The sequence below is a fragment of the Oryctolagus cuniculus genome, chromosome 12 (assembly GCF_051225735.1).
Source record: "Oryctolagus cuniculus isolate XC-2025 breed Fujian yellow rabbit chromosome 12, ASM5122573v1, whole genome shotgun sequence".
In the NCBI taxonomy this organism is placed as follows: domain Eukaryota; kingdom Metazoa; phylum Chordata; class Mammalia; order Lagomorpha; family Leporidae; genus Oryctolagus; species Oryctolagus cuniculus.
Window position 1 is genome coordinate 73,839,352 of NC_142878.1, and position 17,653 is coordinate 73,857,004.

At 40.3% G+C, this 17,653-nt stretch overlaps 1 protein-coding gene across 5 annotated transcripts in view; it reads left to right on the forward strand.

Moving 5' to 3' along the window:
* Nucleotides 1-17,653, forward strand: part of AP4E1 (adaptor related protein complex 4 subunit epsilon 1) — an 83,905-nt gene that overhangs the window by 41,767 nt on the left and 24,485 nt on the right. For all 5 annotated transcript variants that reach the window (XM_070054200.2, XM_070054202.2, XM_089310341.1 and 2 more), the window contains 3 exons: nt 2,513-2,815; nt 4,787-4,901; nt 15,114-15,237. In XM_070054200.2, coding sequence (XP_069910301.2) covers nt 2,513-2,815; nt 4,787-4,901; nt 15,114-15,237 — 542 coding nt within the window. The remainder of the gene's footprint in view (nt 1-2,512; nt 2,816-4,786; nt 4,902-15,113; nt 15,238-17,653) is intronic.

The window sequence follows — 17,653 nt, forward strand, 5'->3', positions numbered from 1 at the left end:
CTGACTTAAAAACAAATAGACCAATGGAACAGAATAGAATTCTGTTCCATATGCAGATGATTGAAACACTACACAAACCTGCTAACCAGAATCAACTCAAAATGGATTAAAAACCTAATTGTAATTTCTCAAAATACTAGAGGAAACATAGGAGCAGTACCTCTGTTGTAGCGCAGTGTGCTATGCTGCCACTTGAATGCCAGCATCCCATATTGGAGCATTGGTTTAAGTCCCAGCTACTCCACTTTGAGTCCATCTTCCTGCTAATGTGGCTGGTAAGGCAACAGAAGGTGGCTCAAGTGCTTGGGTCCCTGCCACCCATATGAGAGACCCAGATGGACTCCTTGACTTGTGGCTTCACCCTGGCCTACCCCTGGCTATTATGGGCATTTGGGGAATGAACCAGTGGGTATAAGATACTCTCTGTCTCTCTCCTCTTGCTCTGTCTTCCCCCCTTTCTCTCCTCCTTCCTTCCTCTTTGAAATAAATAAATATTAACATAAAAAGTAAAAGAAAACATAGTTGAAGCACTTTTTAAGACATGTATACGCAACAGTTATTTGCCCCCAAATGTAGGCAACAAAACCAAAAGCGAACAACTGGGATTATATCTAAGTAACTCTGCCCAGCAATCAACAACTTACAAAATGACAGAAAACATTTGCAAACTGTTCATCCAACAAAGGATTAATATCCAAAATAAAAACAGGAGCTCAATTCAACAACAAAAAACAATCCAGTTAAGAAGTGGGCAAAGGATCTGCATGTACATTTCTCAAAAGAGTAGATATATTTGGCTAAAAAATACATGCAAAAATATTGTTAGCCATAAGAAATGCAGATGAAAACCAGTTAGAATGACTTATCAAAAAGACAAAAAGTAACAAATGCTGATGAGGCTATTGACAAAAGGAAACTCTTATACACTGTCCATGAGAATACAAAGTAGTGTAGCTGTCATGGAAAACAGTATGGAGTTTCCTCAGTAAAATTAGATCTACCATATGACCCAATTATTCCATTTCTGGATACATCTGGAGGAAATGAAAGTAACCTATCAAAGAGATACCTATATTCTTAGGTTCAGTGCACCATGCATCACAACAACCAAGATAAGGAATCAACCTAGATACCTGACAAGTGGATGAATGGATAAAGAAAGTGTGTCTATACTACACACAAACCGGAATCTTCGAAAAGAAATGTTGGCATGTGGAAGTGAAAAAAAAAATAGATCTGAACTTAGAATAGTGATTACTAGAGGCTGAACTTGCAATAGTGATTACTAGAGGCTGGAAAGAGTAAGGGGTAGGGGGAGAGAGATTAGATAATGGGAACCAAAACTGTTAGATAGAAGTAATAGGTTCTTGGCCTGTGCCACGGCTCAGTAGGCTAATCCTCCACCTGCAGCACCAGCACCCTGGGTTCTAGTCCCGGTTACTCCTCTTCCAGTCCAGCTCTCTGCTGTGGCCTGGGAGTGCAGTGGAGGATGGCCCAAATGTTTGGGCCCTGCACCCACATGGGAGACCAGGAGAAGCACCTGGCTCCTGGCTTTGTATCAGCACGGTGCGCCGGCTGCAGCGGCCATTTGGGGGGGTGAACCAACGGCAAAAGGAAGACCTTTCTCTCTGTCTCTCTCTCTCTCACTGTCCACTCTGCCTGTCAAATAAATAAATAAATAAATAAAATAAAAGAAGTAATAGGTTCTGGTGTTCCATTATGGTAGGGTGACTGTATCATGTAACTCTACAGAATTGCAAGAGAGATGTATGCTCCAAACAGAAAAGATTAATAATTACAAAGTTACCTCTCTCTCTCTTCTCTCTACACCTCTCTCTGTAACTCTGTCTTTCAAATAAATAAAAACTTAAAAAAAAAAAAAAAAAGAGGCTGGCCCTGGCCTGAAGCGCCGGCATCCCATGTGGGCACCGGTGCTAGTTCCGACTGCTCCTCTTCTGATCCAGCTCTCTGCTATGGCCTGGGAAAGCAGTAGAAGATGGCCCAAGTCCTTGGCCCCCTGCACCTGTGTGGGAGACCTGGAAGAAGTTCCTGGCTCCTGACTTCAGATTGACTCACCTTCAGCCATTGCGGCCATCTGGGGAATGAACAAGTGTATGGAAGACTTCTTTCTCTCTTTGTCTGTAGCTTTCCCTGTAACTCTGTCTTTCAAATAAATAAGTAAATCTTAAAAAAAATTGCTAAGCATGTTAATAAAAATTATAAAGATTTTAAAAAACACCAATAACCAACTTTAGAAGTTCAGAAGAAAACTAACTTGTTTTATATGTTGTTAATGACAAGATTTAGAAAACCTTTTAGTATTCAGTTTTGATTCTTTTGTATTTAATATTCTTGGTATAATTTTGATGCTTAAATATATGTGTATATTTGATAGTTTCTTTGAGAGAGTATGTTTAATATAGATTAAATTCACTCTTGAAGTAGGTATTTCTGAGTGTAGTTTACTTTATAACTTGATATTTATGTATAAACATCTGTGTTTTTCTAATAGGTGCTAGGGGAATATTCCTACCTCTTAGACAAGGAAATGACAGAAGAAGTTATAACCAAACTCTACAGATTACTTATGAGTGACTCCATTTCTTCAGAAACAAAAGCCTGGTTAATTGCTGCTGTAACTAAATTGACTCCCCAAGCACATTCTTCTAATATAGTTGAGAAATTAATACAAGAATTTACCGTATCTTTGGATACCTGTATGAGACAGCATGCATTTGAATTAAAACATTTGCATGAGAACATGGAACTGATGAAGAGTCTACTTCCAGTTGATAAGAGTTGTGAAGATATGATGGTGAGACATCTGTGCTCCATCTTTTTAAACTTGCATTGTCTTTAATCATAGAGCAATTCTTGCATTTGTGATGTGTCAGGAATATATCAAAATACATGTAGCACTTACGATGAGGGTTGGAGTTTCTCTCACATTACTTACTGTGAGAAAGAATTTGAGAACTTCCATTGAGTACTGATTCTAAATAGAAAGGAACAGAAGAATCTCTTCTGGAGAACTACAGTGAAGGGATTTATATCCTGTGACTGTCTCTTTCGGTATGTAACAGTTCGGGAATTTCTTTTAATCTAACATTCTGTGTCATTTATTGTTACTCTGTGTTCTTTGAGAATATATTAAAAAAAAAATGGCTCTCCATTTCATTTTGTCCATTTCCCATATAAATTCTATATTGCTTTGAGGTCTAATCACCTATCTTTTTTTTCTGACCTGTATTCAACCACCACATCTTTTAAGCTAATGTTCTGTTAATTCATACCAACCTGTCCCTTAGATTGGTGTAAATTAGCGAACTTCCAAAGGGAAGCCAGGAATTATTCTAATTTTTGTGTGTTAGATGTCATATAGTTGAGAAAGAGAAGAGTATGGCAGTGTTAATATTCATTTTCACTCAAGTTTTCATGTCCTGTATTCGTTTTGAACATTTGTTCATTAATTCTTTTTAATAGTTCCTGAAAGGCAGAGGTCTTTTTTTTTCTTTTTTTTTTTAACACATGGTAGGTACTTTAGAGATATTCACTGAAGAATGAATAAATACGCTGTGCCAGTATTTCACTAGGGAATAGCTACGCTTCCCTTCCTTGTGCCTCCAGTAAAACATAATTATGACACAACACCATCTTAAGAATCTTACTGAACAAAACCTTTCCAAATTCAGAGTGTGTGTGAGAATTACTGGCTGTTCCAAATATCTGAGCAGTTTGCACATACGTGGCTAAATCAGGAAAATGAGCCTGTGGTTTCTGAGGTCTTCACTGCTGTATCCTCTTGTATATATCTCATTTTTATCTTCTCCTTTTCCCTTCACTTTTTCTTATAATTTCTTTTTTTCCACTTAATCATCCTCTTACACCTTTCTGTTTCTGCTGAAATTAAGCAATTGTTCATTGATCTGCAGAAAAAAAAGCATTTTTAGGTAGAAGGGAATAAGATAATTAAAATCATAATGGGAGCCTTCATAAATGTCCATATCCTAAGCCCTAGAATCTGTTTTCTTTGAAAAGGGACTTTGTAGATGCGATGAGATTAAATATTTCATGATGGGAAAGTTATCCTGGCTGTCGTGATAATCATGATTTAATCACAGATTATAAAAGTGGGGCAAGAGGTCAGAGAAGAGAAGGCATTAGAATGATGTAGCCACAAGCCAAGGAATGCTAGCAGTCTAGAGTAGCTGAAAGAGACAAGGAATGATTTCTCCACTGGAGCACCAAGGGGGAACCAGCTCTACTACACCTTGATTTTAGCCCTTAGCAGAAAACCAGGGCAGTCACTACCTTACAGCACATGTCTGTCTTCTGGTGGGTTCTAGGTCTCCTTAGGGTAGGAACTGTCTTCCTTTGTATCCATCATAGAACCTAATAATGAAACCCTAATATTAAATGTTCAAATATATGTCCTCAGTACAGTGAAAACTTATATTCAGTACTGATTCTAAATAGGCAGGAACAGAAGAGTCCCTTCTGGAAAACTGTGGTTAAGAGATTTATATCTGGTGACAGTCTCTATTGGTATGTAATAGTTCAGGAATTTACATTGTTGTTATATTCTTAACTGGGTGATCCGATTGTAGCTATTTCAAAAAGCTAGAGAGTTGCATAATTTTTTTTTTTTTTTTTTTAGCATTGTAGCTTCTATTTTTCCCTAAAAATCTTTTTAGGGTATATGCGCTAAAATTATTTGTGTGAATGTACTGTCTGCTGTTGAGGATAAATAGTGCTAATAAGTGACTATTGCTTAATTTTAATATAGGTGGATGCTTCTTTATCTTTTCTGGATGGTTTTGTGGCTGAAGGACTCAGTCAAGGAGCAGCACCTTATAAACCTCATCACCAACGCCAGGAGGAAAAGCTTTCTCAAGAGAAAGGTAATTTTTTTTAATGAATAATAGTAGCCTAGTGGTGCTGCCAGAGCCATCGACTTCATGTACCTAAGTGCTTAAGATGTGATAGTCATCCTGGATTTTTTTTTAAATTAATCTATTTATTTTAGAGAGTTACAGAGAGAGATAGAAAGAAATCTTCCATCTGCTAGTTCAGTTCCTGATGACTGCAAAGGCCAGGACTGGCCTAGGCTGAAACCAGGAGATTGATTTCTGTCTCCCATGTGGGTGGTAGGGTCCCAAACACTTGGGCCGTCTTCTGCTTTTCCTAGGGCATTAGTGGGGAGCTGGGTTGGAAGTGGAGCAACCAGGACATGAGCTGTTGCTTATATGGGTCGCTAGCATCGGCGTCATAGGCTGTGGCTTTACCTACTGTATTGAAAGAGTTACAAAGAGGCAGAGGCAGAGAGAGAGAGAGGTCTTCCATCCACTGGTTTACTCCCCAGATGGCCGAAATGGCCAGAGCTGGGCTGATCGGAAGCCAGGAGCCAGGTGCTTCTTCTGGGTCTCCCACGCAGGTGCAGGTACCCAAGGACTTAGGCCATTTTCTACTGCTTTCCCAGGCACATTAGCAGGGAACTGGATGGGAAGTGGAGCAGCTGGGACTCAAATTGGCGCCCGTATGGGAGGCTGGCACTGCAGGCAGCAGCTTTACCTGCTACATGGCAGCTTTACCCGCCATGCCACAGCGCCAACCTCCATTATGGAGTTTTGAAAGAACTTGAAGGTGGAATTGTCATTCTGCTCACTGTTGGAGGGCTGACACATACCACTGTGAACATATCTGGGACATTTTCTGGAAAAAACCCTGGTGACTCTGGACTTAATGAGTTTCATTTTCATTCTGAGCAGTCTGGTATTTTTTAAAGTATTTTAGAGTGCTGCTTTCATATCTGATCAGTGAAGTTAGGAAAGAGCAGCTTAAAAAATGCACCCTGTCGGGGAAAGACATCTTTTGATCTTGGTAAAGGTAAAAATCACTGAGTTATTTGGATGGTGTAAGGGAAATCTGCATGTGAATGGTTCAGAATGTCAGTACTGACTGGTAAGATGCTAAGAATCTTTTTAAGATTGTCATTTAGTGATTTTGTTGAGTGAATGGTTCCTTTTTTTTTTGGAGAGGCAGAGATACTGAATAAGAGCAGTAGTCCCATCTACTGTCCACAGGTTTAGTTCCCAAACTCCTGCAATGGCTCCTCAATCCAGCTTTCCCACATGGGTGGCAATTACTCGAGCCATCCCAACTGCTTGAGCCATCACACTGCTTCTCAGGGTCCTTACTAGCAGGAAACTTGAATCAGGAGCTGGAGGCAGATCTTAAATCCAGGCCCTGTGATATGTGATGCAGGCATCCCAGCCGGTGACTCAACTACAAGCCTAACACCTGCTCTGTGTACTTACTATTTTCTAGGCTCTATGCTAGACAAATTTAGTTATGAGTATAACTAAACAGTTGTTCCTAAAATGAGACCAAAAAGTTAAAAACTCTAATAATAAGCTTGATGTTATCATTTTGTAGAAGCAAATAGTTATTTTTACTTTTCTTATTTTTCCATCTTTTATTTATTTATTTATTTATTTTTATTTATTTATTTATTTTTGACAGGCAGAGTGGACAGTGAGAGAGAGAGACAGAGAGAAAGGTCTTCCTTTGCCGTTGGTTCACCCTCCAATGGCCGCCGCGGTCAACGTGCTGCGGCCGGCACACCACGCTGATCCGATGGCAGGAGCCAGGTACTTATCCTGGTCTCCCATGGGGTGCAGGGCCCAAGCACTTGGGCCATCCTCCACTGCACTCCCTGGCCACAGCAGAGAGCTGGCCTGGAAGAGGGGCAACCGGGACAGAATCCGGCGCCCCGACCGGGACTAGAACCCGGTATGCTGGCGCTGCAAGGCAGAGGATTAGCCTAGTGAGCCGCGGCAGCGGCCTTATTTTTCCATCTTAGTAGATACAATGTTGTACAGCAGATCTTCAGTGCTTATTCATGTTGCTTGGTTGAAATTCCACGCCTGCTGATTATTTACTCATTTCCCTCTCACTTTAGCCCTTGCAACCACCATTCTGCTCTTTGATTCTATTAATTTGACTATTTTTAGATAACCCCATGTAAGTGGAATCATGAAGTTTTTGTCTTTCTCTGATTGGCTTATTTAATTTAGTATAGTATCTTTAGGTTCATACATGTTGTCGTATATTGAAGAATTTCTTTTTAAGGCTCAGTGGTATTCCATTCATCAATTGATGGACTGATAGTTGTTTGCTCTTCTTGATGATTGTGAGTAGTACTGCAAAGAGCAATGAAAGGCTGATAAATCTTTGTGATCCTGATTTCAGTTCTTTTGGATAAGTACCCAGAAGTGGGATTGCTGGGTCATGTGGTCTTTCTTTTTTTTCAGATTTATTTATTTATTTGAAAGTCAGAGTTAGAGATAGAAAGACAGAGAGATCTTCCTTACGCTGATTTACTTTCCAGATGCTTGCCAAGGCTGGGCCAGGCCAAAGCCAGGATCCAGGAGCTTCATCCGGGTGTCCCACGTGGGTGCAGGATCCCAAGGACTTTGGCTGTTTTCCTCTGCTTTCCTAGGTGCCATAACAAGGAGCTGAATTAGAAGTGGAGTAACTAGGACTGGAACTGGTGCCCATATGGGGTGCTTTCATCGCAGGCGATGACTTAACTTGCTATGCCAGAATGCCGGCCCCCATATGATATTTCTGTATTTAATTTTTTAAGGAACTTCCATACTGCTTTCCATAGTGGCTTTGCCATTTTGCATTTCCACCAGCAGTGTACAAGAGTTCTAGGTTCTCCACATCTTTGTCAACACTTACTGTCCTTTGCTTTTTTGATAGTAACTATCCTGTGGTTGAGAGTTGGTAATCTTATTGTGGTTTAAATTAGCATTTCCTTGATGATTAATGATATTGAGCAATTTTTCATAGATTCGTTGGCCATTTGTGTGTCATTGGAGAAGTTTATTTTTAAGTTCTTAGCATTGGTTTAATCAAATTATTAGTTCCTTATACTGAGGAATCATAGGTATGTCTTACTTATTTTGGAGATTAACCCCTTATCAAATAATGGTTTACAGATACTTTTTCCTATTCTGTAGACTGCCTTTTTAATTTGTTCCTTGTTTGCTGTGCAGAAGCTTTTTAGTTTGATGTATTTCCACTTGTTTATTTTTGCTTTTGTTGTGTATTTAGTGTCATATCTGTGGAATCATTATGAAGACCAATATTATGAAGCTTTTCTTTTATGTTTTCTTCAAGTAGTTTTATAGCTTCAGGTCTTACATTTCAGTCTTTAATCCATTTTGAGTTGATTTTTCTTTATGGTAAAAGAAAAGGTCCAATTTTATTCTTTTGCCTGTAGACAGCCAGTTTTCCCCACACCATTTATTGAGCATACTGTCCTTTCCCTGTTGTGTACAGTAGTCCTCCCTTAACCATGGGACCTGCATTCGAAGACCTGAAACTGGATAATACTGAACCTAATACATGTTTTTATATGTGTTTTATATGTCCTATAGCATTGCCACATAGTATCAAAGTTAATCTTTCCTCCATGTTTTGTGTTCTGGTATCTCATTTGCATCACTGCTCTTGTACTTTGGAAACATCATTAAGTAAAATAATGGTGATTTGAACACAAACACTGTGATATTGCAACAGTCTGAACTGGGATAGTGATTAAGTGACTAATGAGTGGGTAACATACACAGCATGGATACTCTGAACAAAGGGACGGTTTCATGTCTGGGAGGGGCAAAGCAGGGTAACTTGAAATTTCATTGTTACTCAAAATGGTGTATAGTTCAAAACTTTAGAATTGTGTGTTTCTGGAATTCCCCATTTAATGTGAGTATTTTCAGACAGAAGTTGACCATAGATAACAGACTGCAGAAAGCAAAACTGTGGATAAGAGAAGAAAGTACTGTATACTGGGCATCCTTGTCAAAGATCAATTGATCACATGTTCATGGATTTATTTCTTAGTTTCTCTTCCATTGGACTTTATGTTTCTCTTTTTGATAGTACTATAGTGTTTTGATTATTGTAGTTTTGTAATATATTTTGAAATAAGGAAGTGTGATACGTCCAGTTTCATTCTTATTTCTCAAGATTGATTCGGCTATTTTTGGTCTTTTGTAGTTTTTCACTGTGGGTAAATTCTACCAAACATTTTTTAAGTACTGTTTTTATGTATTTGAGAGGCATAGACACACACATGCACAGGGCTAGAAGGGAAAGACAGAGAAAGCATGAATAAAGGGGGCAGCCTGAGGTGTAGTAGGTTAAGCCTCTGCCTGTGGCACTGGCATCCCATTGTTCGCCTATTCGAGTCCTGGCTGTTCCACTTCCCATCCAACTCCCTGCTAATGTTCTGGGAAAGCAGTGAAAGAGGACCCAAGCACTTGGACCCCTACAACCATGGGGCAGACCTGAAAGAAGCTCCAGGCTCCTGGCTTCAGATTGGTCCAGTTCTAGCCATTGTGTCCATCTGGAGAATGAATTGGTGGACAGAAGACCTCTCTTTCTGTCTCTCTCTCTAACTCTGCCTCTCAAATAAATAAATATTTTAAAAGAAAAAAAAAAAAGGGTGAACTCCCAACTGTTGATTCACTCACCAGATGCTTACCATGCCTGAGATGGGGCTGGGGCTGGAACCAGGAACTGAGAACACAATCCAGGTATCCCAGATGGGTGACAGGAACCCAATTACTTGAGCTGTCACCATTGCTTATCGGAGTTTACATTAGTTTGAAGCTGGAGTCTGGAGCTGGAGCTGAGAATCAAACTCCATCTCTCTGATGTGGAGCATGGACATCTTTAAAAACAACTACTTCTGCCAAGCATTTAAAGAAGGATTAATATCAATCTTTATTTTTATTTTTTTAAGATTTATTTATTTATTTGAAAGACAGTTACAGAGAGGCAGAGAGAGAGGGAGAGAGAGAGAGGTCTTCGATAGTTGGTTCACTCCCCAGATGACTGCAACAGCTGGAGCTGCATGGATCCAAAGTCAGGAACCAGGAGCTTCTTCCAAGTCTCCCACGTGGGTGCAGGGGCCCAAGGAATCGAGCCGTCTTCTACTGCTTTCCCAGGCCATAACAGAGAGCTGGATCCGAAGTGGAGCAGCCAGGACTCGAACTGGTGCCCATATGGGATGGCGGCACTGTAGGCAGTGGCTTTACCCGCTATGCCACAGTACTGGCCCCAGTATCAATCTTTCTTATATTCTAAAAATCTGAAGAGGAGGGAGTCCTTCCAAACTCATTTTGTGAGACCAACATTGGTGTTGTCTGATACAAAAGCTAGACAAAGAATCCCCAACCATATAGGTATAGCAACCCTCAGCAAAATACTAGCAAACTGATTGCAACAGTACATTGAAAGGATCATATAGATCGTATACCATGATTTAGTAGTATTTATTCTTAGTATGTAATGATAATTTAACATATGAAAAGTAATTAATGTTTACATCTACATTGACAGAATAAAGTATAAAAACCGTAATGAGTTTCTAAATAGAAGCACAACAATCATTTGACAAAATTCAACATCCTTCCATGACAAAAACTCTAAATAAAATAGGAATAAAATGAAAGATCTCAAAATAATAAAGGTCATAGATGAAAAGCCCACAGTGAAGAACTGAAAACTTTTCCTCTAAAGTCAGGAATAAGACAACAATGCCCATTCTTCCCATTTCTAGTCAGTGTAGTGCTGGGAGTCCTAGCGAGAGCAATTCAGCAAGAAAAAAGAAAGAATGGGCATCCTAACTGGAAAGAAGAAGTACATTAGCCCTCTTTGCAGACAGCATGATACTACATGTAGAAAACTCTATTGAGTCTATTAAAAAACTCTTAGAACTAATAACAAATTCAGTAGTTTGTGAATACAAAAAAAAAATCAACATATAGAAATTAGTTGTGTTTCTGTACACTAACACTGAATTATTAGTATAGGAAATTAGGAAAAGAACCTCAATTACAATAGCATCAAAAAAAAAAAAACAAAAAAAAAAACCAGCAGACGCCACGGCTCAATAGGCTAATCCTCTACCTGCGGTGCCAGCACACCAGGTTCTAGTCCCGGTCGGGGTGCCGGATTCTGTCCCGGTCGCCCCTCTTCCAGGCCAGCTCTCTGCTGTGGCCTGGGAAGGCAGTGGAGGATGGCCAAGTACTTGGGCCCTGCACCCGCATGGGAGACCAGGAGAAGCACCTGGCTCCTGGCTTTGGATCAGCGCAGTGCGCCAGCTGCAGCAGCCATTGGAGGGTGAACCAACGGCAAAGGAAGACCTTTCTCTCTGTTTCTCTCTCACACTGTCCACTCTGCCTGTCAAAAAAAAAAAAAAAAAAAAAAAATTAAAATAAATAAATAAAACCACCTAGGAATAAACTTAGCTGAGGAGTTAACATGACTTATGTACTGAAAACAACAAAACATTGAAGAAAGGAATCAAGACACAAATAAATGGAAAGCTATCTCTTGTTCTTGAATTGGAAGGCTCGTATTGTTAAAATGTCTATACTGCCCAAAGCAATCTATAGATTCATTGCAATTCCCATTTTTTAAGGCTTCTGTTAAATTGTTCAGCAAAGTCATTTCTGATGGCCTAGAAAATTCAGTTTTCTTTCAAAGAGTAATCAGTTTTCTCTCCATTAACTCTTTATACATTGATAGAATATGTGGAGGGAAAAAAGGTAAAGTTTTGAATCAACTTCCCAACCTGTGTCTGTGCTTTATATAAAAGTCTTAGGACGTCCAGGGTATGGGGTGACAGTCTATGGAATTCCACAGTGAGAGACTTGGTCCAGCTTCCATATTTCCTTATTTTCAAATGTCTAGGGCCTATCAGTTGCCATTAATAAAGTCAGGAGTGGGGTAGGGAGGGAGTAGGTAGGAGAGTGTGCCTGATTCCTGACATTCCCTGTTTTCCTTCTTAAAATAAGGTATGTGGCTGAACCAAATATAATAGCCTGAATTCCCTATGCTGATGTAGTCTTTTGCCAAGTACATTTTTTTCCCCATAGAACCATCATTATAAATGGGTTAAATTCTCAAATTAGGCTCTTCCTCTCTCCTCCCAAATCTATTTTTCAAAAGTTCTTTAAAGCAAAATTGAAATTTCATGTGTTTAGACTGTCATAGAGAAGGAAATTTACTATGAGACAGGACATAGAAAGTATTTAATAAATACTTGTGGAATAAAGAATAAAATTACGTGTAAGACTAGAACTAGCTATAAGACAGAAAATGAAGAGTGGGGGAACATAGGCATTTTCTCCATAAAGAGTTGTTAATTCTGGAATCCTTCAAGTATCAGTCAGTCTGGTACTAATATTACTGAAGATTTTTCATTTTCAGAGATTAGTGGTTAAATGTCACTTTAATAACTGATACTTAGTTCTTTTGGGTAGAAAAATGTTTAGTTTATAAAAAATAAATTTGAGGAAAATATTCTAAGATACTAACAATTGGCAGCAATTGATGGAGTGATGGGACTGAACTTGATTACCAGTCCTCACCTAAGAAAAGCATTTAGGAATCAGTGTGGATTATGTATTAAATCATTATCCAGGCCGGCACTGTGGCTCACTAAGCTAATCCTCCACCTGCGGCACCAGTACTCCAGGTTCTAGTCCCAGTTGGGGCTCCGGATTCTGTCCCGGTTGCTCCTCTTCCAGTCCAGCTCTCTGCTGTGGCCTGGGAGGCAGTGGAAGATGGCCCAAGTCCTTGGGCCCTGCACCCGCATGGGAGGCCAGGAGGAAGTAACTGGCTTCTGGCTTCAGATTGACGCAGTGCGCCAGCTGTAGCAGCCATGTGGGGATGAACAACGCAAGGAAGACCTTTCTCTCTGTCTCTCTCTCTCACTAACTCTGCCTGTCAAAAAAAAAAAAAAAAAAAATTGATCCAAATCTGTTGTAGCCCTCTTTCTCTCTGCCTCTGTTTCTGTACCTCTACCTTTCAAATAAATAAATAAATCTTTTTTAAAAAAAGGAATTATAAGTAGTATTAGGGATAAAACCTGAGTGGACCACCAACTCAGGGTGCTTGCTTGCTAGGCTTTTGTTGGTGGCACACCCTTCTGTGGAAGTAAATTTTACTTTGCTGGACTGCTCCTGAGACAAGTGTCTGTTCTTATCTGGCTATGTCATTTCCTGTGTTCGCAGTCTGTAAATTTGTGGCAAACTTTGCTTTTCTTTCTTTCTTTCTTTCTTTTTTATTTTTTTTTTTTAGATTTATTTATTTAAAAGAGTTAGAGACAAACAAACAGAGAGAAGTCAGTTGCTTTCATTTCCCAAGTGGTCATAAAGGCCCTGGCTGAACCAGGCCAAAGCCAGGTCCAGGAGCTTCACCGGGGTCTCAAACATGGGTGGCAGGAGCCCAGAACTTTGGCTATCTCCACAGCTTTCCTATGCCATTGGCAGGAAGCTAGATCAGAAGAGGAGTAACCAGTACATGAACTGGCACCCATATGGGATGTCAGTATTGCAGGCAATGGCTTTACACGCTACACCACAATGCCGTCCCCTGTGTCAGACTCTTTGCCATGACTTCTCATTTGTAAAATGTGGGTAACTGGGGCTGGTACTGTGGCATAGTAGGTTAAGCATCTGTCTCTGCTTCCGTCATCCCATATGGGCACCCGTTTGTGTCCTGGCTGCTCTTCTTTCGATTCAGCTCTCTGCTATGGCCTGGGAAAGCAGTGCAAGATGGCCCAAGTGCTTTGGCCCCTGTACCCATGTAGGAGACCCAGAAGAAGCTCCTGGCTCCTGGATTTGGATCAGCCCAGCTCTGGCCGTTGCGACCATTTGGGGAACAAACCAGTGGATGGAAGACCTTTCTCTTTGACTCCCCTTCTCTCTGTCTGTAACTCTTCCTCTCAAATAAAAATAAATAAAATCTTTTTAAAAATGTGGATAATTATAGAAAGCATTTATATATATTTTTTTCTTTAAAGATTTATTTATTTACTTGAAAGAGTCAGAGAGTGATGGCCAGGGCTGGGCCAGGCCCAAGCCAAGAGTCAGTTTTATCTTCCACTCTCCCACAAGGATATAGGGGTACAAGCACTTGGGCGATCTTCTGCAGCAGGGAGCTGGATTGGAGTGGTGCAACTGGGCTGGAACCAGTGCCTATATGTGATGCTGGCACTGCAGATGGTTGCTTAACCCGCTGCACCACAGTGCTAGCCCCATTATATTTTCTAAGGTACTTTTTTTGATTTAAGAAGGTCCTTTTTGTTATAATCTTGACAATCCAAAAAGATAAATCTGCCAGTTAGGATTAGGTTTAGCTAATTAGCACATTAAAAAACAAATAAACGTAGGGCCTTATGCAAAGTAGGTGGGGTTATTGCTGTCTCCCATCAAAGATACCTAGAAATAGGCAGCCTAAGGAGGTGATAGATTCCTAATTATAAAAAATCCAGACTTCACCTCTCTGCCATCTGTGATGTTCCACTTCACCTAGATGGCTGCTTACACTCCATCAAGTTGTCAACTAGCCAACAGAAAAAACAAAAGAAGATTGCTTACCCTTGCAGGAGTGCCCCTCCTAAAAGTTACACATAAAATAGTTATATTTTCAGTGGCAAAAGAGTATAGAAATGTCTCTGGCTGGCTTGGACCTAGCTAAGAACTGAAGATTCTGTTACTTAGAAGGAAAGTTGAGTGTGAAAGGAGCATTGTGGTGTAGCAGGTGCATCTCATGTGGGTGCAGGTGCTTGGGCCTCTGCCACTCACATGGGAGACCCAGCAGAAGATCCGGCATCCTGACTTTGGCCTAGCCCAACCCTGGCTGTTGGGGACATTTCAGGTATGAACCAGTGGATGGAAGACCTCTCTCCCTCTCTGTAACTCTTTCAAATAAATAAATAAATAAATCTTTAAAGCAAACAAACAAAAATGTTTTTGCGTAAGAATAGTAACTTTTCAGTAGCATCTAAGGGAAGTCAAAGATAAAGATGAAAATTTGTCTTTGATAACCTAGTAGTATAAAGACTTAAACTGTAGATATTCAATGAATGAGAGCTTCTTTCTTATTTTATAAATATTTGATTAAATCATCACTAAAAGCACCTTACAGTTTAAAAACCATCACTGGATTCCAGTTTTCAGTTATTTCAGCAGAGAAAGGTACCTTGTTTGAGAATGTGAACCTCTGTAATTATTTTAAAATTCTAGGTCTCAATTTTGAACCATATGGACTATCATTTTCATCATCTGGCTTCACTGGACGGCAGTCTCCTGCTGGCATTTCACTCGGTTCAGATGTGTCTGGGAATAGTGCTGACACAGGGCTGAAAGAGTAAGTTTCTTACTAATATTGAGAAAGCAGGAATGTTCAAATATCTTTAAGCATTCCATTTGCTTTCTGCTTCTGCTCTTTTGTCACCATCATGATTATTTGCTTGTTTTAGGATGACTTCCAAGAAGTTTATTGTTCATTGTGCTTCATATAATTCAAAGGCTGAGACACATTTGTGACAAAATTTATTATTGTAATAACTTAGAAGGATTCCTAAAAGCTAAATTTTATATGCATTGTTTTTTAGTTTCTATTTATTGCTTTCAGTTGATATTGTACAGTGTTTCCTTATTCTTTAAGAGCTTGCCTACCTTCCAAGACATCATAAGATGTATACAAGTCTTGCATATATTAATGTGTGTGTTCATTGCTGCATGTTGTACATTTTAAAGAAACATCAGTTTATATTCTTGGACCTGGTGTTGTGGCATAGCAAGTTAAGCTGCCACCTGTGACACCGGCGTCACATTTTGGAGTACCAATTCAAGTTCTGACTGCTCTGCTTCCAATCCACTCCCTGCTGATGTGTCTGGGAAGGCAGCAGAAGATTGTCCAGGTATGTGGGTCCCTGCCACCCATGTGGGAGACATGGATGGAATTCCAGGCTCTTGGCTTCGACTTAGCCCATACCTGGCTGTTGGAGCCGTTTGGAGAGTGAACCAGCAGATGGAAGATTTATTTCTCTCTGTCCTTCCTCTTTCTGTCACTCCAACTTTCAAATAAATAAATAAATAAATACTTAGAAAATTTTATTCAGCATATCAACCTACATTCTTCATAATGTATTTGTGTCATTCTTCTGATGAATTCTTATCATTGTTTCATTGGAAGAATTGGCAGATATAGAGATGAGCATAAAATAAGGCGATTGACTTCACCTGAGAAAGCTGAAGAAGGTATACAGTTTGCTTAAAATGTTTTCAAAGCTTTTTTCCAGCCACCTTGAAAATTGGTAATCCATTTGTTTTAAGTGTCTTACTTCAAGACACATTTCATCTTGTTAAGGTAGAATTTATTTTAGAAATATGGTTAAATTACTTTTAGATGCACGATTAAGTTTTTTTTTCCAGAGATTTATTTATTTATTTGAAAAACAGAGTTACAGAGAGGCAGAGGCAGAGAGAGGGAGAGAGGTCTTCCATCTGCTGGTTCACTCTCCACATGGCCGCAACAGCCGGAGCTCCTTCTGGTCTCCCATGAAGGTACAGGGGCCCAAGGACCTAGGCCATCTTCTACTGCTTTCCCAGGCCATAACAGAGAGCTGGATGGGAAGTGGAGCATTCAGGACTCAACTGGCGCCCACATGGGATGCTGGCACTGCTGGCGGCCAGCTTTACCCGCTACACCCTAGTACCGGCCTCTTGATTAAATTTTAAAGGTGGGATAATGTGCGTAAAGTGCATATTACAACTCAGTGCATAGTAAATGATTGTAAAATAGTAGCTGGTATTATTAATAACTGTCCTTACCATCATTTTATCTTTATCCAAAACAGGGGTTGGGAATGTTTGGCCTATGGGCCATATAAGGCCCACAAAATCATTTGCTCTGGCCCTGCCAAGACCACTGCAGTTGCGACTGAAAATTCAATACATCTCTTGCAGGCTAATTTTTAAGTTGATAATTTTGTATGACCTGTGAATGATGTTATAAATATCCAGTGGCCCTTGGCAGAAAGAAAGGTTCCCACCCGTCATCCAAAAGCTGTGTTTAACAAGTAAAATTAGTGATCAATCTGAATAATTTTGGCTAGTGTACTAATCTGACAGTAAAGTAATAAAAATGGCTTTCTTGTTAGTGAAGGAACTTCTCTTAAAAGAGTTAAAAAATATTTTAAGCGGCCGGTGCCGCGGCTCAATAGGCTAATCCTCCACCTGCGGCGCCAGCACCCTGGGTTCTAGTCCCGGTCAGGGCGTCGTATTCTGTCCCGGTCACTCCTTTTCCTGTCCAGCTCTCTGCTGTGGCCTGGGAGTGCAGTGGAGGATGGCCCGGGTCATTGGGCCCTGCACCCGCATGGGTTTGTGGATCTGTGATAGCAGAAGTAACAGCAGTTAAGTGCCCCAAACAGAGAATAAGGGGCAAGGGAAGGAGAGACAGGAACCCTCCAAACCTAAAATGGAACTTGGGCTGCGCCTTTTAAAACAGCATCTGCTGTTTTAGTACTGAGTTAGGAGGATGTGACAGGTCTGAGGGAATCCTGCACCACGTGGGCCACCCTCAGGAAAATGGCATTGGCAACACTGGAAGAATTACATATGCAGCAGTACCATGAAATGGAACTTCTTTCCCAAAAGGACCACAGCGCCTACAGTATTTCACGTTAGGGATCTATGGGCAGCTGGCAGTATGAACCAACTTTAGAATGGAAACATTTGCTCCTGTTCTGGTACACTGAGGAGTAGTAGCACGTCCAATT